At 43.8% G+C, this 27177-nt stretch overlaps 1 protein-coding gene across 4 annotated transcripts in view; it reads left to right on the forward strand.

The window, feature by feature from the left end:
* Positions 1 to 27177, forward strand: part of MTRR (5-methyltetrahydrofolate-homocysteine methyltransferase reductase) — a 233773-nt gene that overhangs the window by 98948 nt on the left and 107648 nt on the right. For all 4 annotated transcript variants that reach the window (XM_029590020.1, XM_029590021.1, XM_029590018.1 and 1 more), the window contains 2 exons: positions 1200 to 1288; positions 21252 to 21432. In XM_029590020.1, coding sequence (XP_029445880.1) covers positions 1200 to 1288; positions 21252 to 21432 — 270 coding nt within the window. The remainder of the gene's footprint in view (positions 1 to 1199; positions 1289 to 21251; positions 21433 to 27177) is intronic.

Here is a 27177-nt window from a genome sequence, read left to right on the forward strand (position 1 = left end):
AAGTGAAGAAAGATCTAACACTTATAAGGACTACAATTCTTTACTGCACTATTCGATATCGCTGTATATCTAAAAGATAGCCGGATAACTTTATCCAGCTAATTTTAAGACTACTTTTTTGGCCCGACCAGAGTTAGGTGGATAAGTTATCCGGCTAAATACTTTGTCCTAGAATGCTCCTTTATATTACGGCTGTAAAAATGCACAAAATATTCCAAAGTCAGCATTTAGCCAGATAACTTGTGCGTTATCTGGCTAAATTCCTCTGAATATGGACCTCTTTTTGCATAGTTTTGGATGCATAAATTATCCACAGAAAAAGCAGGCACAAACCTCTGTGGTGACTTTTTCCTTGGACAGTTTTCTAAGTGAAAGAACTCATGGACTTTGCAGCGATGTGGGCAGTTTGAATATTGCTCCCTTTATTTCTGTTTCTTTTTATTTTTCAAGAAAAAAGGGCAGACTTTTTTATGGTCTTCTGCCTCTAGTGGGTCATTGTTTGTTGTAACATTAACGTCAGAAGACAAAATATGATGGCAACAAAGATAGGTTTTCTGATGTTACTCCTGAACCTCAAATCATGACCTCTTGCTCTAGAAATTGATTTTGTCTGAATAAAGTGCAATTGTTGATGTATTTATAACTTTTGAGGTTGTTCGAATATTTCTATCATATCCTCCCTCTAAGGCAGGGCTTCCCAAACCTGTCCTGGGGACCCCACAGCCAGTCGGGTTTTCAGGATATTCACAATGAATATGCATGAGCTAAATTTGCATAACATGAGTCTCCAAGGCCAGGTTTGGGAAGCCCTGCTCTAAGGAGTACCTGTTGAGGTCCTTAGGTCTCATCTTGGAGGGTTCTGGTGTAGATCCTGCTTCACTGTGGTAGTCTTTCTCTGTATTACCTCCCGCCTGTGTGTGTGTGTGTCTGTGTGTGTGTGTGTGTGTGTGTGTGTTTGTCTGTGTGTATCTATCTTTATAAAGGTGCAGTCTCCAAAATTAGTCAGCTGTGACAGAGAACTGGAACCTCAAGAATCTTATTTCCTGGAGCACGATCTATGGTTATTTGCTTCCCGGTCTTCATACTGCTGAGAAATCGTACCATGCACTGTGTGAAGTCGGTCTCCCCTTCCTAAGGTGTGGGTTTTAAATGATGAAGTTTCTAATGTTAAAACTGGTGTCTCTCCCTGCTAAAAACAGGAGCAGCTCTGCCGCAGTATATTCCTCAGAAGAATACTCTGACCTTCATTCTTTCATGGTGCCTTGAAATAAGAGCAGTCCTCAAAAAGGTATGGTTTTGCTTTATCCTTTTAAATAAAATATAATGTAATGCATTTCTTTCCTTATTTTCTTCTTAGCCTAGTTTCTTTTCCAAAAACTGGATATTGTGTCTCATCCCACTCCCTCACTCTGTTAATCCAGTTTCATTCAGACATGCATCACAGATAGTGGAGCACCCATTGAGCTCCAGATCTCACCTTTTGGGATTGATTTTAAAAAAGATTTTACACATGTAAAACCCAGTTTTTGTGCATAAATTGCCTTTTGAAAATTGGCCATGGACCAGTACATGCACAAGTACATGGGTAACTCGATTACATGCATGCTTTCATGTACACTTAGAGGAGACGTTTTGAGGGTGGTTAGGAGGTGGAGTTGGGTAGGGAAAGGATTTCCGCAGAAACTGACAATTTTCAAAAGTATATTCATAAAAGTACACGCACTGATTGTGAGCAGGTGTAACTTTCTACTCGTATGTCGGTGGGCATGCTCGGGACACCCGTGAATTTTCAAAGCAGACTTTCACACACAACTCTGCTTTGAAAATTCGGACTAAATTTCCCACAGATGTATGCTGTTTGAAAATGACTCTCTTTACATTCCAGCTGAATTTTAAAAGCCATTTAAGCACATAAAAACTTGTTTTCATGCATATAAATGGCATGCAATAAAACATCCTGGGTTATACACGTAACCTAATTTCACATGGACTTTTACATGAGCTGGCAAGAAGCGTTCTGGGGAGGGTGAAGTTGGGATGAAGTTCAGATTTCTGGTTTTAAAAAGTATTGTATGTGCATAAATTCAGCCATACAGGCTATGCTCTCCAAAGAGGAGGTGTAATTTGTGCGAGTGAGTTAGTTAGCATACTTGAGCGCTTAAGCACAAATTTTCAAAATGAGCTAGTGTGGCTAAGAAAATTCAGCGTATAGTCTGCTTGTAAAACATATAGGGCTAATTTTAAAAGCCCCGCGCACGTGAAAACCAGGAGATACCCGCATGGCTGGGCCTTGTGCGTGCCGCAGGGATTTTCAAATGCCCATGGCCACGCACGTATCTCCCAGTATACGGCGAGGAATGGGTTTAGGAAAAAGGAGCGGGGCAGGGTCTGGGCAGGACATGGGTTGGCCGGGACAGCGCAATTAGGCACTGTCCCACTGAAGTGTGAGCTGGGAGCCAAGCGGCCCATGCAACCTGCTACTGCTCTGGAGAGCAAGTAAGTTGTCAACCAAAAAAAGAAGGGTAGTTAGCAGAGCTTTAGGGGTCGGGACGGATAGAAGAAAAAGCAGGCAGGTTAGCTAAGGGGTTTAGGAACTTCCAATAAAGGAGGTAACTGGGATTAAGGTCTATCGCGTCGCCCGACGCATATTATACAATATGATACCCGCGCACACATGCGTGCCCGATTTTATATCCACGCATGCATGTGCAGGTGGGTCGCAACTCATGCACGTGAGGGGGTGATTTAAAAAAAAAAAAAATGTTCGGTGACACAAACTGCCTTTCCCCCGTTCCATCTCGGTCTGCTCCAATTAAGGAGCGGACCAGGAGGGAACTTCCCTAACCCCCTACCTACTCTGCCTCCCTTTTCCCCCCCCTCCTCCCCGACCCCCTAAAAACCCCTCTTCCTACCTTTGTTTTTAATTTTGAAACTTACTTCATCTTATAAGATGAAGTAAGTTCTGCGCTCCTGCCAGCTGCCGGCGCGCGCTTCCCCAGGACAGGGCTAATGGCTGCTGTCCTGGCTGGCCCAGACTCTGCTCCCCGCTCGCCCCGTTTTGACCAACCTGGCACTTCCGCGCCTACCGGGAGATACGCGCATGGCCGGGCCGTTTTTAAAATGCGCCCAGCCACACACGTATCTCCTGGTTTTTGCATTCGCCGGTTTTTAAAAATCTATTCTTTTCTCACCATGTGACAACAATTCAACATTAGCTCACATGTATTAGAGAAAAGTAGTACGTTTTAAACGTTCTTGCACAGCTCAGTGTGGAAATTCTGCTGTAAAGAACCCCGACAAAGATCCTTGTTTCACCGACTGGCTTCTACAGGGGGAATTTAAACACAAAGAAGCACTGTGTATTCTGAAAATTCAAATGTTTAAAAACATTTTTGTTTCAAAATGGTTAAAATAGATACTTCTGGATAGAACTCTCTCTGTTATAATTATTAAATAAAATAGTAATTTACAATCTGGAGAGAGGGACGGACCTTGAGATGCCTGACTGGGTGGTCGTGACCACAGATGCCAACCTCAAAGGATGGGGGGTGATTTGCCAAGGACGATCAGCCCAGGGTGAGTGGTCGCCAGAAGAGGCATCTTGATTCATCAATCGTTTGGAGACCAGAGCAGTTCGCAGAGCCTTGCTTGCATTTCTCCCTCTTGTTCGCAGAAAGCCAGTGCGGGCATTCTCCGGCAATGTGACGACTGTGTAGCGTACATCAGTCGTCAAGGCAGGACGAAGAGTTGGCAGTTAACATAGGAGGCGCAAGACCTGTTTGCCTGAGCAGAGAACCATCTAGTACAAATAGTTGCATTGCATGTGGCTGGAGTGGACAACGTCCAAGCGGGTTATCTCAGCAGACAGCGACTGGATCCCGAGTAGTGGGATGTGTTGGCGGAGGCCTTTGCTCAACTTCAGGCCAGGTGGGACATGCCGGAATTGGACCTCATTACGGTTCCAGGAAATGTGAAGGTGGACAGATTTTTCAGTCGCAGGAGACAAGTCTGCTCCAAAGCCTTCGTGCAGCCATGGCCGACAGAGCTGCTGCTGTATGTGTTTCCCTCTTGGTCTTGCTGTTGCGTCAAATCGATCTTCATCTGGGCAGGGTGATTCTAATGGCATCCGAGTGGCTGCGCCAACCATGGTGTGCGGACCTGGTTTATTTGGTGATACAGTACTGTGCGCTTAGCTCATCTGCCAGACTTGTTGCGACAGGGGCCCATATTTTCAGACCAGGTGGATCGCTTCTGTCTAGCAGCCTGGCTTTTGATAGGCGGTGGCGGCTCCGCATGAAGGAATACTCAGAACCGGTGATTTCTACTTTGCTTCAGGCCTTCTACTTCTCTGGCATATGTCCAGGTTTGGAGAGAATTCGAGTCCTGGTGTTTGCAGAATAACTTCCAACCTTTGAAGGTGGATATTCCGCAGGTTTTATACTTCCTACAGAATGGTTTGTCTAAGGGCTTAGCCTATAATTCCCTTCGGGTTCAGGTGGCAGCTTTGGGATGTCTTCAAGGTAAGGTACGTGGAAGGCCGTTGGTGGCCCATCCGGATAAGGTACATTTCCTGAAAGGGGCTAAGCATCTGCGTCCTCCAGTCCGGAAAGTATGTCCCGCCTGGAAACTTACCCTGGTTCTTAAGAGTTCTCCATTTGAACCGATTAGGAGGGCATCCTTAAAGGATTTGACCTTGATGTTACCGAGGTAACTTTAGGACAGCATTTTTTTTTTTTTTACCAGACTGGATAGGTATAGCTGGATAGCACTCAGTATTGGTACTACCTGGCTAAACTGAAGTCCTGCCCCAGAACTCTCACTGCCCTTCCTTCTTTTCCCACGCTACATTTTTCCTGCATAAAAAGTTACCTCGGTAAAATTTTAGCTAGTAAAAGGAAAATGTTCAAATAAAGGATTTTGTCCAGGTAACTCTTGAGATACCTGGACAAACCCCTTTGAGATACCTGGACAAACCCCTTTGAATATGGACCTCAGTGTTTGAACATTAATAAGATGATATCTGCTCTAAATATATAATTCATTACATGGATATGTTCTTACTAGGAACAATTAGGCAAGCTCGGAGCAGACAGACTTGCTCTGTGGTTGATTCCTGCAGCAACCTTTTCCCCGCTTATACCAAGGATGATACTTCAGGGACACTTACCTGGTGCAATGACACTTGTTGGTGTCCTCAAAGTCCAGAATTACCCCGCCTCCCTCTGCACACACTAGTAAGCCGATTTATATATTTTATATTACATTCACTAATAAATTTGGGGCAGGGAATAGGGCTCTGTATCCGTTAGAGGCTTTCAGAAAACAGAGTGCAATATCCAGCGTGGCCTATGAGTGGAAAAGTTATCCAGTTAACATTGCTCAGATATTCAGCAGAACCTACCCAGATAAGTGGAAATGTTATCCAGGTAGGTATTTTTCCAACGAGACTTTAGCCAGATAGCACTGAATATCAGCGCTTGCCAGTTAAAGGCTAGCCCCACCCTTATGGTGACTCCACCATTGCTTTTTACCTGGGTAAAATTTAGCTGGGGAATGGGGAGAAATTTTGAAATCAGAAATTTTTGTCCAAAAGTTATCTGGACAAAGCCTTTCAATATCAACCTTCTAGAGATTAATAGTGTTTTAATTCAGCACTAATGTCCAAAGTACAAAAGACAATACACATTTTGTTATGGGTGGCTATTTAGGATGCAAAATCTATCTGTTACCAACTTATTGTTATGCTTTTGAAACTAGTATTTTTGGTATCTTCGCTCTGCCATCCTCCAGCGCAGTTGGCTGCTCTCTCTCACCCTGTCACACCCAGTGCTGCTGGCTGCTTTCTGTTATACTGGACCATTGGATTCTGTATCAGAGACATTGAAATTGATTGACTTGAGAGCTGCATCGAATGCTGGCGATGCTTCGATGTCAAGGGGGCATCATGTTGCCTCGACATTGGGCATTGAGAAGGACCAGAGAGGCCATTGCTGCCTCTATCCGCTCACAGAAGGTGACACATTCCACCTCTTCAATTCCAGCATCAAGGAGTTCTGATGCCAGGCACTGAGGGAAGACAAGCAATTGGCATCAATCTTCATTGGTGCATGATGCCTGGAGTAGGGATATTCTGGCTGCAGCCATGAATCCCCTGAAATGGTCCCATGGAGAGGAGAGCTCATCCTCTATGTAGTCTCAGGAACTGCATCAATCTCCAAAGGTCCAGATGTCTGCCATTGATACACTTGTTTCTTCCCAGGAAAATATGGCCACTCTTCCTACCTGCCATTCAGCATCAGCAATCTTTGAGGAGGAGCTGGACAGAAAGATCCAGCAGATCTTGGATAAGGCAATACAAAGCCTCAATACTGTGACAACAGCATTGGGACCAATGCAGGCCAAAGTCCCGCCGCTGCTCGAGTCCTGACAGCTTCCTGGCAGCCTTGCACCTGTGCTAGTGCTGGTGCTGGTTCCCAAAGAGGAATCAGCATTGATCCTGCTGTCCTCGGAGAATACTTGTTAAAGGTAAACAACTCTGCTTTCCCTTGGGAGGCCTGAACTATGTAGTGCATTAAATACATTTTTCATCTTACAATAAAATTCCATAGACTTAAAGGGCTTGAGTTTCTGTGGGATTCTGTTTTTCTAGATTTTCCCGCTTACTCCTAAGGTCTTTTTTTGCCCCAAGATAGTGTGCCTTGACAATAACTGGAAGACAGGTTGATGGTATTTTAAGAATATGCGTCATATATTCTTTGAATAATTCCACTGGCGAGAGTTGATCCATCACAGGAAAGTTGAGTACTCTTAAATTCATTGCACGTGCTGTATTCTCTAAATGTTCAATTTTTTTCAACATTTCTCCTTCTGTTTGAATTTGATGTTGTTGTATCTTCTCTGCTTTATTCAAACACTCATCCATACTCAATATTTTCTTTTCCTGTTCTTTCAATTTATCAGTATTATCTTTTAAAGATCTAGCACCACTGAATATTTCCGAAATATTACAAAACTCTACGATTTAGAAGTAAAAAAGAGAGAAACACTCTTGATAACTTTTGTCTTTATTTCTGAAAGAGATACAGTAATGTGATTCTTTTTTCGATCGAGACTATCTAATTCTATGGACAAAAAGTATGGTTATATCCTGACCTCGCAAGGAATACGCAATTGCGTAGAAGGAAATTTATTGCTCTTAGGCAGGATTTGTTATCGAAGGGGGGTAGTTTTACCTTGAAATATCCATGCAGATATATGGTAAATTATCTGAATGAAAAGTATGTTTTCACAGACCCGGAACAACTAAAGGGGCTTTTGGGAATAACAGTACAAATCTCTGATAATTAAAATGCAGGGGATCCAGTATTTTCTTTTTGAATATGCATTGTATTGGACTGCTCCATTTTCTTAATGTCTCTCCCCCAAGTTTCCTATATGAATGGGATTAGGTTTAACGTTGGATTTGTAGTGAAAGTTTATTATATGCTATTTCTTTTTCTGTAAACCTCATGTTTTCTAATGCAAGAAAGATTCTTGTTAATTTGCTTAATTTGCTTAATATGCAAATAAAAATAAAATTAAAAAAAAAAGGGCTTGATTTTCAGATCGTTACATGCATAAACCCCTCTTTTATGCATGTAAATTGTGCATTGAAAATCAACTCTATGGTTCTGCAGTACAAGTAGGCCTGAAACCCAATTTCATATGTACTTTTACCCACAGCTGAAGTAGTTGCTCTGCGAGAGTGGAGTTGGGGGCAGGAAAGGATTTATGTGCATACTTTCTATTTTCAAACATATGTGTGGAAATCTAGACGCACAAAGTTCCACATGCTCGGGAGCAGGTGTAACTCTGTAGATACATACCCATGCACATAACCGGCAAACCCGCAAATTTTCCAAGCATAAGGCCTACCTTTGAAAATGTGGGCTGAAGTGTGCAGGTAAAAAATACCCACAGACTTTGTCCCATACAGGCCGTTATAAAATAACCTGCAAAAAGCTGAAGGCTTTGGGGAGTGCCCATGACAGAGCACTGTGGAGCGGTACACTGCATTCTGAGGCAAAACTAAAACTGAAACAGATTCATGGTGGCTGGTGGATTAACTGATGATTATTTGACTTTCAGGCTCTTATATCCACAGTCTCTGCGTGTTTAGAACGAGCCTGCCTCAAGGCCATTCTTTGTTTCCTTGCCTTGGGCCGATATTCTTCCTTTGCTATTTACTTCCGTAAAAAAAAAAGAACATTCTGAAGCTCAAACAGTGGTGATAATTTGATGCTTTTTATGTTTTTTGTTTTTAAATTTAATTTCAGTGCTTTTTTTGGAAGACTCTTTAAACTTGTAGCATCCGTTATGTTTTAGCAGTTCCTGCTAGTGCGCACTAAGCTTACTCTTTCATATAATTTGAACTTGTTCCGTACTGTTGTCGGTGGTAGCACCATGAAGTTGGGGGGGGGGGGGGGGGAGGGGGCAGGCAATGTTGATCTTTTTTGTAATTGGTTGTCTTCAACTGGAGAAATCATGCAGTGCTTGTGCGTGACAGTGATTCCAATGGGGCAGGAACATGCACGAGCAGTACAGCTGGCAACCTTCTGAATAACGAGACACACGATGACCACAGCTAGAGCATCGTACTCCTTTGCAGGAGCTTTTCCTCCGATAAGCGACTTTGATTTGGTGTTTCTTTTTGAGATTCGAAGCCAGCTGAGATGTTTGGAAAATGTTGTCGTACAATGTGCGCAACATGGGCTTATAGCTTGAGTTTGCATTGCTGACGTCAGGATTTCAAAGGCATTTTTGCATATTTTAGCTGGGTTTTATGAGTATAAATGGCTGTTAGGAAACATCCTGGGGCTTGACGTCTGTATGATTATGCACAGAACCCAGTTATGAAGGTATTTTTACAGGACTGGGGTGAGGCATTCTGTACTTTGATATTCTAAATCATATGTGTATAAGTTTACCTGTATAAATTACTATCTCTGAAAAGCAGGTGTAACTCTGTGCGAGTTAATCTGTGCTCGTACCAGTTCAATTGCCCACAAATTTTTCAAAATAAACTTTCTCTTTATCCAGTTAGACCATTCTGATATCCTAATTGTCTGGACTGGTCTGGCTGTATTCAAGGAAAGGAAATTATTAGGTAATTAGTAATTTCACCTTGCCAAAGTACAGAAAGGACGACAATGAGGTCAATTCCCAAGTTCTAATGTGGGTTCATATTGTCCCTGGTCAGATTACATTTCCGGCTTGGGGACAGGATACAACATATGTTGCTCTTCTTCTGACATCTTTGTGTCTCACCCTGGTCCTCTCCTTCCTTGTCTTCTGCAACCCTCTGTCATCTTCATCACCTCCTGGTTACTTCTCTCATGCTGTTCTAGCTCTTCTCACATCTTTCATCTCGCATGCACCCCTCCTTTCTTCCTCTGCCTCCTCCTCCTCTCATCCGCCATCATCGCCTTTTCTGCCCTTCTACCTCCCAGTTCTGATCCATTATCCCATACTGAGCCCTCCATCTCCCCACCTCTCACTTTCTCATTCTGTCCCTGCACCCCCATCCCTCACCTATCCTGTCCTCTCCCACTCCTAAACATGACTGTGGCAGGGATACAAAAAGCTGCGCTGCTGTCCCCATGGCTGCCACCCTTCTCTCTCCATGGCACAGGCATGCCTCCTTACAAAAGCAGCGTGCACGGAGGAGGAATAACCACGGCAGCTCTTCTACTATCCCGGCATCTGGTGCTGTTCTCTCATTTGATCTGTAGGCCTGCATTTGCTTCTGTTTCTTTCCTTCTCTGCTGCTACTGAAGTGCCCATGTGCCGCTGTGGAACTGGTGCTTTCAGCCAGGAAATCAGGAGGAAGAAGTATGTGTGTTGGGTGGGATGAAGGGACAGAGCCCAAAGAGACTTGGGCTGACTGTGAAATGTCCTTTAAAACTCAAATGGAGATGCGTTTCACATTCATTTGAGAGAAAGTTAAATGAGGGCTGTGAGGCAGCGTGATTAAACCCTCTCTCTCCCTAATTTGCACGTAGTAATGCCTTAGGAGGAAAGACTAGAGCACTAGCATCAGGTATGGACAGCTGTTGCAATGAGAACAAATCTTTGGGAAGCCGGTAACTCTCTTTTTGTTGCTTTTGTGTTTGTATTTTGCCTCTAGATGTCAGCGTTGTACAAGGATATGCTATATGTGGCGCCTGTTAATTGTGCTGTAACCTTACAAGTTCACTGTTAGCAGCTATGCAAAATTTGCTTTAACAAAGAAAATAAGCAGCGCAGTGGTTAGGGAATAGCACCATTAGATGATTTTCACAAACCATCTGCTCCTTGGCTTCCTCAGATGTGTAGACTGCTTTGTGCCTGTCAAGTCCAGAAACACCACTCTGCAGGAAGTCTTCTGAATGCCTCTGAAGGTTTCCTCATTAAGCACATTCAGCATCTACTCCAGCTTGGGACATCTATTTCTTCCCGTGCTTGAGAAGTTAGGTTGAAAGTGTAGCTATCCCCTGGTTATTGATTATTTGAATGCAGAGAGATGCCCTTTCTAATAAGATCAGAATGTGCATATTATACTGCAGACCAAGTTAAAGGAAAAAGAATGTCAGGACCAAGAAAAAAGGCATTTGCTTACATACATACCCGAAGTTTTCATATATTTTATGCCTGTAGTTTTTCTTTTTTTTTTATTGTATCTATGTGGCAGAGGCCAAGACTCAGATTTGAAAAGGCAGGCGCGCTAGTTAACACGTCTAATGTTGTGTCTCATGTGTGGAAGTTGCTGGGGCCCCAGTCTGGATAGTTAACACCCTGGCATGTCTCACTGACTCTCCCTGTATCCCCAGGAGGGGGGCTCAGGGTGCAGCACGTTAATTTTTTTTCACCTGCCGGTTTGCTTCCAGCTTGATCAGAGCCATGGCTAGGATCCCATGCCATGAACCTTCATTCACTACAACCCATAGATTTTTCCCTCTGTTTTATAACCCATCCCGTCTCTCCATACCTCCACCACCAGGGTAGTGAGTCTGGCCATTGCTGTGACAGTCCTTTGGCTGGGGGCCTTTCGGAATTCTGCAAACACAGGCCTGAATCTAGCCACTAGGTGTCTGCCTTGCACCATGATCATGATTCCTTCGCCTTCCGGGGGTTGTGGGTGCTTCCTCTGCAGCATCCCTAGCCCCAGCCGATTCCCAGAGCAGAGGACCCATCTCGGGGTCAATCGCCTTCAAGCTGCCTAGCCAGCCCTACATATGTGGATTCCAAATCAGGCCAATTACTGGTTACATGACATCCTAAATTTAATTTCAATTTTTTAAATAAGCAGCAGTATAAAGGTCTAGAATTGAAATTGTGTGGTGTAGGTGTGTACTTTAACCACTAAGTTATATATATAAATATGCACACACAGAAATACACAGTGGAAGAGTAACTTAGTGGTTAGAGCAATGGGCTGAGAATCAGGGAAGCCAGGGTTCAAATTCTGCTGATACTCCTTGTGAACTTGGGCAAGTTCCTTCACCCTCCATTGCTTCAGGTATAAACTTAGAGGTAGGTTTATCAAGCCATGGTAAACACATTACTGTACAGATAATGCTTCAGATTTTAAGTTCAGCACATTTTCTGCAACATTGCAAATCCAGTGCAACGCAGAAATTCAAATGAACTGATTTGCATGTAAGTGACGTACTCAAGTAGCAGTATTATTTGATCAAAAGTCGGCTAAATTGCAAGAGGTGTAGCTTAACCTACCCTGGGACAATAACACACGTCTTGATGCTCCCAAGCTGTTTCCTTAAAGAGCCCGTGCGGCTTGCAGATTCTTACCACTCGAGTGATGTGGCAAAAGTGTGCCTGATCCCACCTGGTGCCAGTGTGAACATGGCGAGGCCAGACCCAGAACCACTAGACACCAGGGAGATTACAGTCATAGTCAGGGTGTTAGGAAATATCTTTAACTCCAAAGTAGAGGGGTTTAGCACTGGGGCTGGAACATATGACACTTTTTTTTTTATTTGTAATACTCTGACTTCCTCGGGTTGGCGAGGGGATGAGTAGAGAGTGGATCGGGGTCTCGCTTTACCACCAGGGTTTTTTTTCCCACTGTGGGGTGTCTGTGGGCTGTAAGATCCCTTTAAAAGATGGCAGCCCCAGGATGCAGGGCCCCCATTGCGTGGGGTGAGTTTGCTGCAATATTGTAAATACAATTCATTTGAATTTCTGCATTGCACTGGATTTGCAATGTTGCAGAAAATGTGCCAGACTTAAAATCTGAAGCATTGTCTGTGCAGTAGCGTGCTTACCAGAGCTTGATAAATCTACCTCTAAGTTTATAACTGAAGCAATGGAGGATGAAAGAACTTGCCCAAGGTTACAAGGAATGTCAGCAGGATTTGAACCCTGGCTTCCGTGACACACACACACTCTGCTGGAAGTGGGCCGGTACAAGATGCTATACCACATCACTTCTTTTTTCTGAACTAGAATATAACCGTCACTAGTTTTCCTCATGTTACTGAATTGTGAATGGCTGCATATAATGCTGAAAACTGTTCCTTCTTCTGCCATCAGCAGATCTGGCAGATTCAAAAGCACAGAGGCTGCTGTGTAACAAGTTCACAAGCAAGTAAGGGAGATAATTACACTGGCGGCAGGAGCCCTTTGGCAGCACATGCTGTCTTGAGGAATATACCGATGAGAGAAGAATCTTGAGGAACCTGCATGAGCCACCTGTTCCTTCTGAGCGCTGCTGGAGTCAACCGACTAACTCGGCACTGTTTTCTGCTCCTGTGGCTGGGCCCTTGTTATCTAGCCCTATTAACAATACCATAGTTGTTTCTCACTTTTAATCTTGAACTTATTTTTTTATTTGTTAGAACATACCAGGGTTTTGTTTTGGTTTTTTTTGCACCACTTCACGATGTTGGTGTGTCTATGTGTATTTGTTTGCAAGGTTTCAGAAATCCTTGTTGGCTGGTGAGCTGGCCCTGGAAGTAAGAAGCTGCAGTATCTTTCCTTCCCAGTTATGGCCTAGGAGAAGGTGGTATTGTAGACCTTATTAATCCTAATCGGGGCCTCAGAAGGTGGAGGAGGAAACATTTTCAGCCCTTATTAGGGTCTGGGGAGAGGAAGAACTGTTTTTGGCTCTGATTAAGGCCTGGGAGGCAGCAGTCGGGCCACAGGGAGGAGTATGAAAGGGCTGCAGTGGGGGTGGGAGAATAGAAATGGAGAGAGTGATGGAGGGACAGAGTGAGATCGTTATAGGGGGGAGAAGGACTGGAAGAAGAGAGAGAGAGAGAGAGAGGATTGCACCTGAGCAGTAACAAAGGAGGGAGAATGCCACATGGGAGTGGGTTTGGGTGGGCTACTCTTACCAGGGCAGCGATAGACTCAACCTGTACTCCTGCTGCCCCCCACCAAATCAAATTATTGAGGAGAGGTGAAGGTGAGACTACATGATGAATGCTTTTCTTTCCTGGCAAATAAGTTCTGGAGGGATAGTGCTATGTATGTATGTATTTATTTTAATTTATTTAGACCTTTATAAGTCACCTACTGCCAAAGTTCTAGTTGGCATGCATCAGAAACTTTCATAATATAATAATATATACCCTCAAATAGAGCAAACTGCTGTTTAATTTAAAGCTTTTCTCCCGAATTTGGAGTTGTGCACAAGCTGAAAAGGTTTGTTCCAAATCTGACTGTTTTCAGCCTCTTCGTTGATGCATTCTATAGGAAATTAGATTGAAACCAGGTTCATGGTACCCCAAAATAATGGCAAATATAGGTCTTAATTTATTAAGAGGCTGATATTCAAAAGATTTTGATACCTAGGTCTTTCTAAATAAAAATTTTCTTCCACTGAGTACTTAAATTTAGGCTCCCATTTTTACTAGGTATTTAATTTTAGGTATCCTAAAAGTAGACAGGGTCAATGGAGTGGGAGTGAAGTTAGGTGCTCAGTGCTGATTTCTTGCTCTGGGCACCTAAACTTAGAAAAATCAAAGCGCCTTTAAATTTATATGCTTTGGTTTTAGCAACTTTAAGTTAATTGTGTACCTATTTTCAGCCCAAAGCTTGTGCCTACATCTACAGAAAATAGGCACCTAACGTGGGTGTCTAAATTGAGATATTCAGCAATCTTTGAACATCAGCAATTCTCCATCAACAAGCAGGGCTGAATTAGCCATGACACAGGGGTGACGTCATCTAGACGGTGCCAAACAGACCCTTCTCTCTTAGCTCATGGAGCTTTAGTTCTACTGAGCATATGTGAGAGTTCTAGCTTGGTCGTTGCCTCATTTTGCCCCTCAGTCTTTTTTTCATCCAAGTTTCAGCACGGACATGTATCCTACTGCATTCCTTGAGGGCTACAAACAGGCCAGGTTTTCAGGATATCCACAATGAATATGCATGAGAAAGATCTGCATGCATGTCTCCATTGAATGCAAATCTTTCTCATGTGTGCTCATTGTGGATATCCTGATAACCTGGCCTGTTTGCGGCCCTTGAGGACTGGAGTTTGCCATCCCTGCTCTAGCTTTTAGGGATCTACAGTGTTTATTCCATGCTTATTTGAAATCTTTCACTATTTTTGTCTTCACCACCTCCTCTGGAAGAGCATTCCAGGCATCCACCTCCCTGTCCATGAAGAAATATTTCCTGATGTTGGTTCTGAGTCATCCTCCCTGAAGTTTCATTACGTGACTCCTAGTTCTACTGATTTCTTTCCAATGGAAAAGTTTTGTTGTTGATTGTGCATCACTAAAACCTTTCAGGTTTCTGAAGGTCTGTATCATATCTCCCCTGCACCTCCTCTCCTCCAGGGTATATATATTTAGCTTCTTCATCTTCTCCACATAAGTCATTTGATGGACACCACCCACCATTTTGGTCGCCCTTCTCTGGACCACCTCCATCCTATCTCTGTTCCTTTTCAGATACGGTCTCCAGAACTGAACACAGTACTCAGATGAGGCCTCACCAAGGACCTGTACAAGGGGATTATCACCTTGTTTGTTTGTTTATTTATTTCTAGTTCTTCTTCTCTCTGTGCTGCCCAGCATTCTTCTGGCTTTAGCTGTTTCCTTGTCTCATTGCTTTGCAGTCTTCAGATCACTAGATACTATCACCCTAAAGTCCCTCTCTTGCTCCGTGCACAACAGCCCTTCACCCCCCATCACATACAACTCTTTTGAATTACTGCACTTCAGATGCATGACTCTGCACTTCTTGGCATTGAATCCCAGCTGCCATATCTTCAACCACTGTTCAAGTTTCATTAAATCACGTCTCATTCTCTCTACTTCTTCCGGTGTGTCCGCTATGTTGCAGATCTTAGTATCATCTGCAAATAGACAAATTTTACCTTCTATCCCTTCCGCAATGTCGCTCATGAAGATATTGAACAGAACCGGTCCCAACATTAATCCTTATGGCACTCCGCTTAACACCGCTCTCTCTTCTTAGTAGTTCCATTTACCATCACATTCTGTCTTATGTCAGTCAATCAGTTTGTTATCCACACCACCACCTTGGTGCTCACTCCCAAACTTCTCATTTTATTCACCAGCCTCCTTTGTGGGACCATATCAAAAGCTTTGCTGAAATCCAAGTAGATCACATCAAGCGTTTTTCCTCAATGCAATTCTTTAGTCACCCAATCAAAACAATCAATCTGATTTGTCTGACAGGGCCTTCCCCTAGTGAATTCATGGTGGCTTGGGTCCAGCAGTCCTCCCAAATTTACATTTACATTTATTGGATTTATGAATCGCCCAACACAGAAAGGCCTGGGTGATGAACATTAAAAACATACATAGGATAGGACAGTTCACTATCCTTTCCTTCAGCAGAGTCTCCATTGATTTTCCCACCACCAAGGTGAGGCTAACCGGCCTGTGGTTTTCAGCCTCCTCTCTGCTACAACTCTTGCGGAGCGGGACCACCACCGCACTTCTCCAATCACTCGGCACCACTCCTGTTTCCAGGGATCTATTGAACATGTCACACAGTGGACCCGCCAGCACATCTCTGAGGTCCCTCAGTATCCTGGGATGAATCTCATCCGGCCTCATGGCCTTGTCCACTTTCAGTTTTCCTAGCTCTTCCCATACATTCTCTTCTATAAATTGAGTTTCATGTACCCCATCTCCACCTATGGTCTTGTCAACCAGCAAAAATCCTTCTCCAGGGTCTTCTTTAGTGAACACCGAACTGAAGTATTTTATATTTCTACCTTTTCTTCATCTTTCTCCACACATTGGTCATTGTCACTTTTCAATTTCATTATACCAGTACAGAGCTTTCTTCTTTCTCTGATATATCTGAAAACTATTTTGCCACCTCTCTTTACCTCATTGGCAATTCTTTCTTCCACCTGACTTTTAGCTTTCTTGATTTCCTTCTTTGTTTCCCTATGTCTCACCAGATAATCTTCCCTGTGTTCTTTATTTTGGGATTCTTTATATTTCTTGAGCGCTGTTCTTTTTGCTTTTATTTTATCAGTCACCTCCTTTGAGAACCAGATCGGTTTCTTATTTCTCTTAAGTTTGTTTACTCTCTTAACATATAAAGGTGGTGTTCTTATGGCCTTGGACTTCAAGAGATGAAGGCCCTACTCTTGGCGTCCAGAACTTCCATTTCCCTGTTTGCCTTGAGCATGGTCCACTCTTTTAAGGTCCTTGGGCACAGACTCATGTGCATCTCACTCAGTTGTACTCCTCTAAAGGTGTTATCCGGTGCCACAAGCTACACATGTCTCTTGGGAGGTTAGGAGGAGCCTGAGCAAAATAAGTGGCTATTCATAGTTGTCACCTGCAGTGAATGGGTTTGGAGTTTCCTTCTTGATTGTTTACACCATAGGTGTAAGCCTTAGGTGTTAGACAGGGGAGTTATGATCCAGGGAAAATGAAGCAGGGACAGGATTCCTAGTAGAGAATCTACAGGTTCAGGTTTAAGCTGAGGGCCGGAGCCAGCCAAGGGTGGTGCAAAGACGTGGGTTGCACGCACACCCTAGTAGGTACCTGAGAGGAGCAATGGCGGGAGGCTGCACCATAGCCGTTCTGGGGATGCCAGAGAGGTCAGCTTGTAGACACGGCGGTAGCCATCTTTCCCAGGTAAGCGGGAGGAGCCATGAATAAGGTGAGGCAAACGGGGCGAAGCCGTCAAGGACCGACGGATGCAACAGCTTCTTCCCTACTAGCAGTCAGGTGGGGGTACCATTACGAGTGGATTTCAGGTCAGTCTGGCAAAGCTCCAAAATAAGTTCTTCAGCTAAAAAAGGAAAGCAGGAGCCTGGGGTTTGGATATCCTTGTAAACCATGTATCCAGTCTTGTATGTGCATTCCTGCTAGGAGCCTGGACATTTCTTAAACTGAGTTTCGAAAGTGCAAGCAGGGGTGTTCACCCTTTCCTCTGGTCAGATTGTAAAAGAGAATGGAATGATTATTCTAAGGTTTATAGCCTTGGTTGTTGAGAGAACTAGGATACCATAGTGAGGATACTTTGTGAAACAGGTTAAAATGTTTGGTGGCATGAAAGAAGATCATGAAGTGGACCTGTCTTAGGAGGTAATTTTAAATGGAATTACATGTGTAAATGTAACATACTGTTGTAGCAATTCTAAAAAAAAGGCCATTTTTCATGTGTTAAGTGAATATCCTATGAACAATTCAATGGTATATATTGTAGCAATGTTCAAAAGCCCAATTTCACATGTAAAGGGCATTTACACATATATAACCCAATTTTAAGCATGTAAATGCTTTTTAAAATCAGGCCCTTAGAGTTTTGAGCCTCTGTGAGTTCAAATTTACAGAGGAGACAATATTTCCCTTCTGAGGGATCCATTTCTTCTATCTTGTTCTGCCATCAGATGAGACTGGGATGAAGGCATAACTTGCAAATTTTATAGAGGGCAGAGACAGGTGCTGGCTTGCTGCAAGGGACATAATCATGGAAGCTCTCTTACTATTCTCTTGGATGCGCTTCTTTTTTCGAATGGGATACTTTCTTCACGTTTTCCACTGTGGAAGGTTTACTCAACTTAGAACCTGAGTTTAGTTTTGAATTGATCTGGTTTTCCTTCCTCTCAAGCCTCAAAGAACATAAGAACATAAGAAATTGCCATGCTGAGTCAGACCAAGGGTCCATCAAGCCCAGCATCCTGTTTCCAACAGAGGCTAAACCAGGCCACAAGAACCTGGCAATTATCCAAACACCAAGAAGATCCCATGCTACTGATGCAATTATTAGCAGTGGCTATTCCCTAAGTAAACTTGATTAATAGCAAGAACTTATCCAAACCTTTTTCAGGGTGTCTGAGTCTTGTTGAAGTCACTCTCTTTGGCGGTGTTTGGTAATTTTAAAGGAAAGGGTATCTTTGAGCCCAATACTATGCCCCTTCTATGGGTAGTGTCTCACTACTGTCAGAATAAGGCTTTTCTCGCATATGACAGTGAGAGTTGGGCAATATAGGCCAGGACACTGGCGGAAATTCTCAGATCCATTGTGGGTCCCCTTTGAGATGTTTGTAGGTGACCAGTTTTTTCTTGGATAGGTCTTTGATGTGTCCTATTAAAGCACAGTGATTTCTAAGGCATTTATTTCAGGAGGAATCGAGGAAATGAGCACTTCGGCCTGCTCCAGCAAGAGTTTTAAGGTCTTGGAGAGGTGTCAAGCCGACTTGATGAGGGTACAGGATTCTTCGTAGGCAGAATCAAAACTCGTTTTTCCAGAGAATAATGGCAGGGTAGCACCCTTATTTCCATTGCATTCCTACTCTAAGGACCTCAGTGTGCGTGTGTAGGCCAGGAAAGGCTATACTTTGGACAAAGGAGTCCTGAGAGCTATTGTGACTTTCCTCGGAAATGTGGGACAGAGGATTTGCATTCACAAATAAGCGTGGGAGTCGCTTGCTTGTTGCGGCGGTTATTACCCCTAACCAATTAAACCTGATACTTCACTTTGAATATATATACAGTGCAGCTTACTGCTTCAACGGCAGGGGGGAATGAAGATAAGAGGATTTACAGTCAGACAACTACCAACTAGGATTGAATTGCATAGTCTGGGTAAACAAATAAGCATGAGAGTAGCTGGCTTGTTGCGGCGGTTACTACCCCGAACCAATACTTCATTTTGAATACATATACAGCGCAGCTCACTGCTTCAACGGTAGGGGGGAATGAAGAGGATTCATATTAAGACAACCAACATGGACTAAATTGCACAGGCTGGGTAAACAAATAAGCTTGGGAGTAACTTGCTTATTGCGGCAGTTACTACCCCTAACCAATTAGGCTTAATACTTTACTTTTATGCAGTTCCACCACTACTCTCTACATCAGTGGCAGGGGTGGAAGGAAAATGAGAACCAAAAGGTTACCAATAAGGGTCCTGACCTCAGCGGTCAGAGTAACAGATAAGTATGAGAAAAATAACTGTGAAAGATTGCTGGGCAGACTGGATGGGCTATATGGTCTTCTGCTGTCACTTCTGTGTTTCTTATATTTCTTCCACTCAGTCCAGGTAGAGCTTTGGTATGCCCCACTTATCTAGACTGATTTGGCATGGATGATAAGGAAGGTGAAATGTAAACTTACCTGTTAATTTCCTTTTCATTAGTTCATTAGTTCTGCTAGACCAATCCAAAATCTACCTATGGAAGCCACAACAATCAAGGGCTTTCAGTCTGGCAAGTTCAGAAAACTAGCAATCAAGTACATTGTTGCCCAGTCTGAAGGTAGTTAACTTTGGTGATGGAATTATCTAATTCCTAGGTTAATGACCATAGAGTAAATTTTCTTGACTGCATCAGGACTTGGTTGCAGTGATGATTTGGAAACCAAAACAAACAATTGCTTTCAGTTGTCTTAGCTTTGACAAAGGATACTGAAGAACTGAAAACACCAGACCCCTGAAAGGGAGAGTGAAGAGAGCTTTGAGCCATTTTTCTCTGTTGATCTGCAGGCACAGGGAGCATTACCCACTTGTCTGGACTGGACTGGTCTGGCAAGACTAAAGGAAATACAATTTAAAGGAAGTTTAAATTGTATTTCCTTTGGGAAATACAATTTAAATTTTCAAAGGCATCCCATGGATGCCTTTGAAAATTTACCCTCAGTGCATGTAAAAATATAACATTTTAATTAGAATATTTGCATACTGTTTAGACTTTACCCCAGATTTTCAAAGTGAACTTATGCACATGTTAGCTTTGAAAATTTCTGGAAAAGGTGGCCTGGAATGCACACAATCTCACCTGTAGAAAAATAAGCCTATTTATCGAGGATGTGAATTGGTGGGATAACTTACACGTATTCTAGTCAAATACAAAAGGCTGCATGTTAATCAGAACTCTGCCCCAACTTTACCTCCTGGAATGCCCATCATCAGTTTGCATAAATGCATGCATGAAATCGGGTTATGCACACATTTTTATGTGAACTGAGCATCAGGCTATTTTATAACAGCCATTTATGCACATAAAATACAACTGACCACCTGGGGTTCTATGCATGCAAATGACTTTGCAAATCAAGCCCAACAAGGAGACTTGACAGTATGACTAACGAGAATGTAATAGACTCAGAAATCTGGAAGATGGATATTTTGAGAAGTCTGGACTCTGCTAACTTTCCAAAAGCAGATTTACATTTAAGGAAGTTGCTGGGCACCAACAAAATACTGGTATGGAAGGCTTCACTTGTAAGCTTATATGATTCGGTATCCAGTTGTTTTCTCAGCCAAGTCATAGGATGGCAAAAGGAGCAGGAGAAAGCACAACTGACAACTTGGGCTTTTACCAGAATCCACTTCATAACATTAAGCATTATTTATATCGTTACCATAATAAAACAACCAAACAGCCTTGGGAAATGTATTTGATTTCCATCCCTCTTGAACTGCTACTTAATGATATTTTTCCATGTATTAAATCTGTAGCACGTTCATGTACACAGCATTTACCAAAAGGGATAATTTTGTCTTCTGAGTATTGCATGCTTTTATCAGATCTTTTGACACTGTCCTACTTAATCTGACACAAAGCAGAGCGAAGAGGCAACTTTCCTGCATGGCAGGTGGAAATATAGCAATACTCTATGGCCCCCACCCCCATCTCCACATCTTGCTTCCCCATTAACTGGTTGTCCTCCTGGCAAGCATATTTCCAGCTTGTTGACAGATGAGACTCCTTGGTCATATCCATGTGTTCATCATACCTGTCCCTACTTTTCCCATTTACCTAGGCCTTCCTACGAGCCCTTGTGGAGCACACCACTGATGACATGGAGAAGCGAAGACTGCAGGAGCTATGCAGCAGGCAAGGTGCAGCTGATTACAACCGTTTTATAAGAGACCCCAGCATCTGCTTGTTAGATTTGCTCCGGGCCTTTCCAAGTTGCAAACCACCACTTGAGTTGCTGATAGGTGAGTTGATGACTTCAGTGCTTGTATGAAAGTGAATTCTGTTTCTGGATGCACACTGTAGCTGGTGAAAGGACTTTCGAGTCCTTGCAGTATGCTTCCAAAATAGTTGTCTGGTTGTACATTCCAGATGCACACAAATGGTAAACCTGTGGTTTTTGGGTTTTTTTATACATTCCTTTATTTTAATTTTTCTCTAAAACTCTGTCTCTGTCAGATTAGCTAGTTACTAGTTCAGCAATTCAGCTTGTTACTCATTGCTGTGATGAAGGTCTGTGACTAAAACTAAAAAAAAAAAAAAAAGCCTACACTTTAAAGGCCCTATTTTTGTTCCACTCTGTGTGCTGATAGAAGATTCTTTTGGAAATGAATCCCTTAGAAAGTGATCATTAGCTTCCTCATGTCATCGGTCAGTGTAGGCAACTCTGAATGAATTGGAGATACAGTGCCATCCCAAAAAAGCTTTGTTTTCCCACCGCCAATTTTAATTTGAATGAAGTTTTCATAGACCCACAGCTTCTTAGTAGCCAGTACAGCATTAGTCTGATAGAAGTGTCAGTTCCAAGTGACTATTCTGTGGCTTTTATATGGAGAAGATCCTTACGTATCAAATGGTGCAATTGGAGACCAAGAAAATGTGGCAGAAATATATAGAAATAGTCCCAACTGTATTGTGCACCATTAGCCTGATTAAAAAGAACTTCCAGCCATATCATGACTTGTAACAACATATTAACTCCAGAGGGAAGCTCTCTTTGGTGCAGTGCAAGTATTAAGAAGGGCATTGATAGTAAATGTGAGAGACTGAGATCATACTCAACATACCCTGGCTTACGAGTAAGATTCATTTCTGTCAAGGTATGTGCAAAATCAACCCATTGAGACATTACCCCTCCTAAGAGGATAAGAACATAAGAAGTTGCCATATTGGATTAGAGCGAGAGTCCATCCTGTTTCCAATCCATGTTTACAAGTACCTGGCAAGTACCCAAACATTTAGATTGATCCCATGCTACTAATGCCAGTAATAAGCAGTGGCTATTCCCTAAGTCAGTTTGATTAATAGCAGTTTATGGACTTCTTTTCCAGGAATTGGTTTAGTTCAAAGGGGTTTGGCCAGCTGACAGGTCGATACTCTAAGGCTGCGGTAGAAAGAGTGCGGCAGTGCCTGGCGCACCCTCGTTCCCCGCACGCACAGTTCTCTTCACCTACCGCTCGATACTCTCTTCTAATTGCATGCAAATGCATGCCGCTTCTGCGAAGTGTTAGGGAAGCGTTAGGCCCGCGCAACCCATTTTACGGTATAGAGCGCCTATACAGTAACCTGGGTGCTCGGGCCTAACGCTTCACGGCCACACTGGTATCTGTCATTTCAAATGTCATTTGAAATGACAGATACCAGGAAGTCGGGATTGCCGTCCCCTCTCCCCTCCTCCCGAAGCAAAAAAAAGTGAAAAAAAAAGTTGCGAGAGAGAGAGGGGAGAGGACGGCAATCCTACGCTCGGCGACTTACTTTTGCAGCCCCCCTCCGGACATCGTGGCTTCCCCCGTGCCAGTTCCCCTTCCCCTCCTCCCGAAACAGGGCACGAAAAGCGCGAAGCGACTTACTTTTGCAACCCCCTCCGGACATCGGACGACCTCTCCTGCCTCCAGCTGCTCGCGAAGAAGGACGCCTGCACGGCTGCTGAAGACGTGACGTCACAACGTTTGGCGTCACGGCATGTGACGTCACGTCTTCAGCGGCCGTGCAGGCGTCCATCTTCCCGAGCAGCTGGAGGCAGGAGAGGTCGTCCGATGTCCGGAAGGTGCTGCAAAAAGTAAGTCGCTTCGCCGCTTTACACTGCCAGTCCTTTCTTCCCTCCTCCCGGAGCAAGGCTGCTTTTCGCGCCCTGCTTCGGGAGGAGGGGAGGGGGAACTGGCACGGGGGAAGCCACGATGTCCGGAGGAGGGGGGCTGCAAAAGTAAGTCGCCGAGCGTAGGATTGCCGTCCTCTCCCCTCTCTCTCTCTCTCTCGCAACTTTTTTTCGCTTTTTTTTTTCTTCGGGAGGAGGGGGGAGGACTGGGGCTGCCCCGGAGGCCAGCATCCATGGACGCGGCCAGGGCAAGTGAGAGGGGGCTGGGGGAAAGCTTGCCGCCTACCCTTACCCCCTGCCTCTAACGCAGGGGTAGGGGTAGGCGGTAAGTTAGCAGGTTAAACGCGGGGCAAAATGGCAGCGATAGTCGGGGCGCGCGTTACAGTATCGGAGGGGAATAGCTAATTCCTTCATTATACAGCTAATTCGTTCATTTACATATCATATACATGCTGCGTGCGGAAAGGGTTATGCGTCTGTTTTAAGAAGCGCTAAGGACGCGTGAAACTGGAGACTGTATCGCTGGATCGCCTTACGCATCCGAATTGTGCGCTCCCAGCACGTTACAGACGGGAAATCTTCAACCACACGTTACAGTATCGACCTGTAAGTTTGGGATGGAGCCAGACAAACCCGTTATCAGTTTCCTGTGTCGCTCAGCAGATAGGTTTTATCTAGATAAGTCATTACCCGGATAAAAAAAGAGGCAGTGCAGAGGTGATCTGGAGTGGGGCTTCAGTTTAACTGGGTAATGCCGAGACTCTGCACTGTCTGGCTAAGTTTAAACAGGCAAGTCTGGTCGTGGTGGAGATCAGGTCTAAAGTCATCTGGGTAAACTTACCTAGTTAACTGTAAATCTAACCGGGCATGTTCAGAGGGTTACATTTCCCCCTAAATATCTCAACTAACGTTACCCAGGTAGTTTGCTGCTGCCTGCTCCTCTAAGTCTAGATCTCTAAGTGACTAGAACAGGATTTCAGAAACATCAGTTCAAAAATGTTTTATGTTACTTTGCACCTGAATTTGTGACACTGTGACCTGTGGGTATCCCTAGAAGGCCATTCAAGAAGCATTCCAGGAGCCTCACGTCAAGGGGAGTGTGATGGTAAAGCCAAAAAAGGTTAATCTGCCGGCTTTAAATTTGTCATAGGATGGCCTCATAAAGGAAGAAATGGAAAAAATAGGGAAGGCTGAAACAGCTATAGTGTGAAGTAAATATGGACTGATATGAAAACAAATGTAACTATCTATAAACTGTTCCCTGTACGTACCGGAATCAGCCCAGACTCCTGGGTTTTGCCCCGCCTCTAGCAGATGGAGACAGAAGTTTCCAAAACAAAACTCCGCCTTATATAGGATGGTGCCACCTACAGTCCGGCAGTATTTCTCTGTCTCCAGCAGATGGTGGAGGTGCAAGGCCTACAGTCTATGCTGATTGCTCATTGGAGTTAGTTAGAGTAGTGAGTTCTGTGAGTTTTAGAGAGTTTTCGGTCTGTAAAACCTTTTTACTTTGATTTAAAAAAAAAAAAAAAAAAAAAAAGGTCCTGAGGGGACCATCCTCCGCTGGTTGTTGAGGCAGCTGCATTACAGGGTCGAGGGCCCTCTTGTTCCAAGCTAGCAGTTCTGGGTGCAACACCTGGGAGCCTGGTTCACTCCACCCCACCAGATCAGGACCATGGACCACTGCCAGGCAAGTCTTTAAAAAAAAAAAATGTTTTTGCTTTTCTTTCATTTTCTGTCAGTGTCACCGGCACAGTGGCGCTCTTCCTTCCCTGACTCAGCACTTGCAATTTATTTTTCTATTTTTTTTTTTTACAGAATTGAATTTTAGCTTTCTCAGGCCCGCTGCCCGATGCCGCGCTCGTCTGCGTGCTGCGCATGTGGCTCGGCCCGCGCACGTCTTTCTCGAGAGGGGCTGTGCTCGGCGTGACTTCCTGGGGGGGAGGGATCCTCCGGGTTCCTCAGGCAGAGCAGCGAAAAGGGCGTTATTCCATTTACTTCGTAGTCCCCAAAAAAGAGGGGTCCTTCCGACCCATTCTGGATTTGAAGCGCGTAAACTGCTGCCTCAGGGTGCCACGTTTTTGCATGGAGATGTTACGGTCAGTCATTGCCTCGGTAAGAAAAGGAGAGTTTCTGGCATCACTGGACCTAACAGAAGCGTATCTTCACATAGGTGTTCGGGCTAACCACCAGAAGTTTCTGAGGTTCTCGGTGAAGGGTCACCATTTTCAGTTTCAAGCTTTGCCCTTCAGTCTTGCCTCCACACCCAGAACATTTACCAAGGTAATGGTTGTGGTGGCGGCTCATCTGCTCAGAGAGGGGTTCCTGGTGCATCCATACTTGGACGACTGGCTAATTCGGGCAAAGTCGGAGTCGCTTGGCCAGTTGGCAGTTCGCAAAGTGCTTCAACTCCTGCGATCACTGGGTTGGGTGATCAACTTAGACAAGCGCCGACTGGTGCCCACCCAATCTTTGGATTTTTTTGGGATCTCATTTCGACAATCAACAGGGGAGAGTGTTCCTTACTTCGGACCAAATTGTCAAGCTACAAGGACAAGTGCGGGACTTACTGGCCAACCGTCTCCCCAGAGTGCGAGATTATTTGCGGGTTCTCAGCTCCATGACTTCCACCCTGGAGCTGGTGCCTTGGGCCTTTGCTCGCAATGATAGGGAGGATCAACTTGGCGGGGGTGTGGCACTTTATGTCCGGGAGGGTATAGAGTCCAACAGGATAAAAATCATACAAAAGACTAAATGCTCAGTAGAATCTATATGGGTAGAAATCCCATGTGTGTTGGGTAAGAGTGTAGTGATAGGAGTATACTACCGTCCACCTGGACAAAATGGTCAGACAGATGATGAAATGCTAAGAGAAATCAGGGAAGCAAACCAATTTGGCAGTGCAATAATAATGGGAGATTTCAATTACCCCAATATTGCCTGGGTAAATGTAACATCAGGACTTGCTAGAGACATAAAGTTCCTGGATGTAATAAATGATTGCTTCATGGAGCAATTGGTTCAAGAATCAACAAGAGAGGGAGCTATTTTAGATTTAATTCTTAGTGGAACGCAAGATTTGATGAGAGAAGTAACGGTGGTGGGGCCACTTGGCAACAGTGATCATAACATGATCAAATTTAAACTAATAACTGGAAGGGGGACAATAAGTAAATCTGCAGCTCTAACACTAAACTTTCAAAAGGGAAACTTTGATAAAATGAGGAAAATAGTTATAAAAAAACTGAAAGATGCAGCTGCAAAGGTTAAAAGTGTTCAACAGACTTGGACATTGTTTAAAAATACAATCCTAAAGGTGCAGTCCATATGTATTCCACGCATTAAGAAAGGTGGAAGGAAGGCAAAACGATTACCGACATGGTTAAAAGGTGAGGTGAAAAAGGCTAATTTAGCCAAAAAATATCCTTCAAAAATTGGAAGAAGGATCCATCTGAAGAAAATAGGATAAAACATAAGCATTGTCAAGTTAAGTGTAAAACATTGATAAGACAGGCGAAGAGAGAATTTGAAATGAAGTTGGCCATAGAGACAAAAATTCATAATAAAAACTTTTTAAAATATATCCAAAGCAAGAAACCGGTGAGGGAGTCGGTTGGACCATTAGATGGCCGAGGGGTTAAAGGGGCTCTTAGGGAAGATAAGGCCATCGCAGAAAAACTAAATGAATTCTTTGCTTCCGTGTTTACTAATGAGGATGTTGAGGAGATACCAGTTCCGGAGATGGTTTTCAGGGGTGATGAGTCAGACGAACTGAATGAAATCACTGTGAACCTGGAAGATGTAGTAGGCCAGATTGACAAACTAAAGAGTAGCAAATCACCTGGACCGGATGGTATGCATCCTCAGGTACTGAAGGAACTCAAAAATGAAATTT

Source organism: Rhinatrema bivittatum, chromosome 2 (assembly GCF_901001135.1).
Source record: "Rhinatrema bivittatum chromosome 2, aRhiBiv1.1, whole genome shotgun sequence".
Taxonomy (NCBI): domain Eukaryota; kingdom Metazoa; phylum Chordata; class Amphibia; order Gymnophiona; family Rhinatrematidae; genus Rhinatrema; species Rhinatrema bivittatum.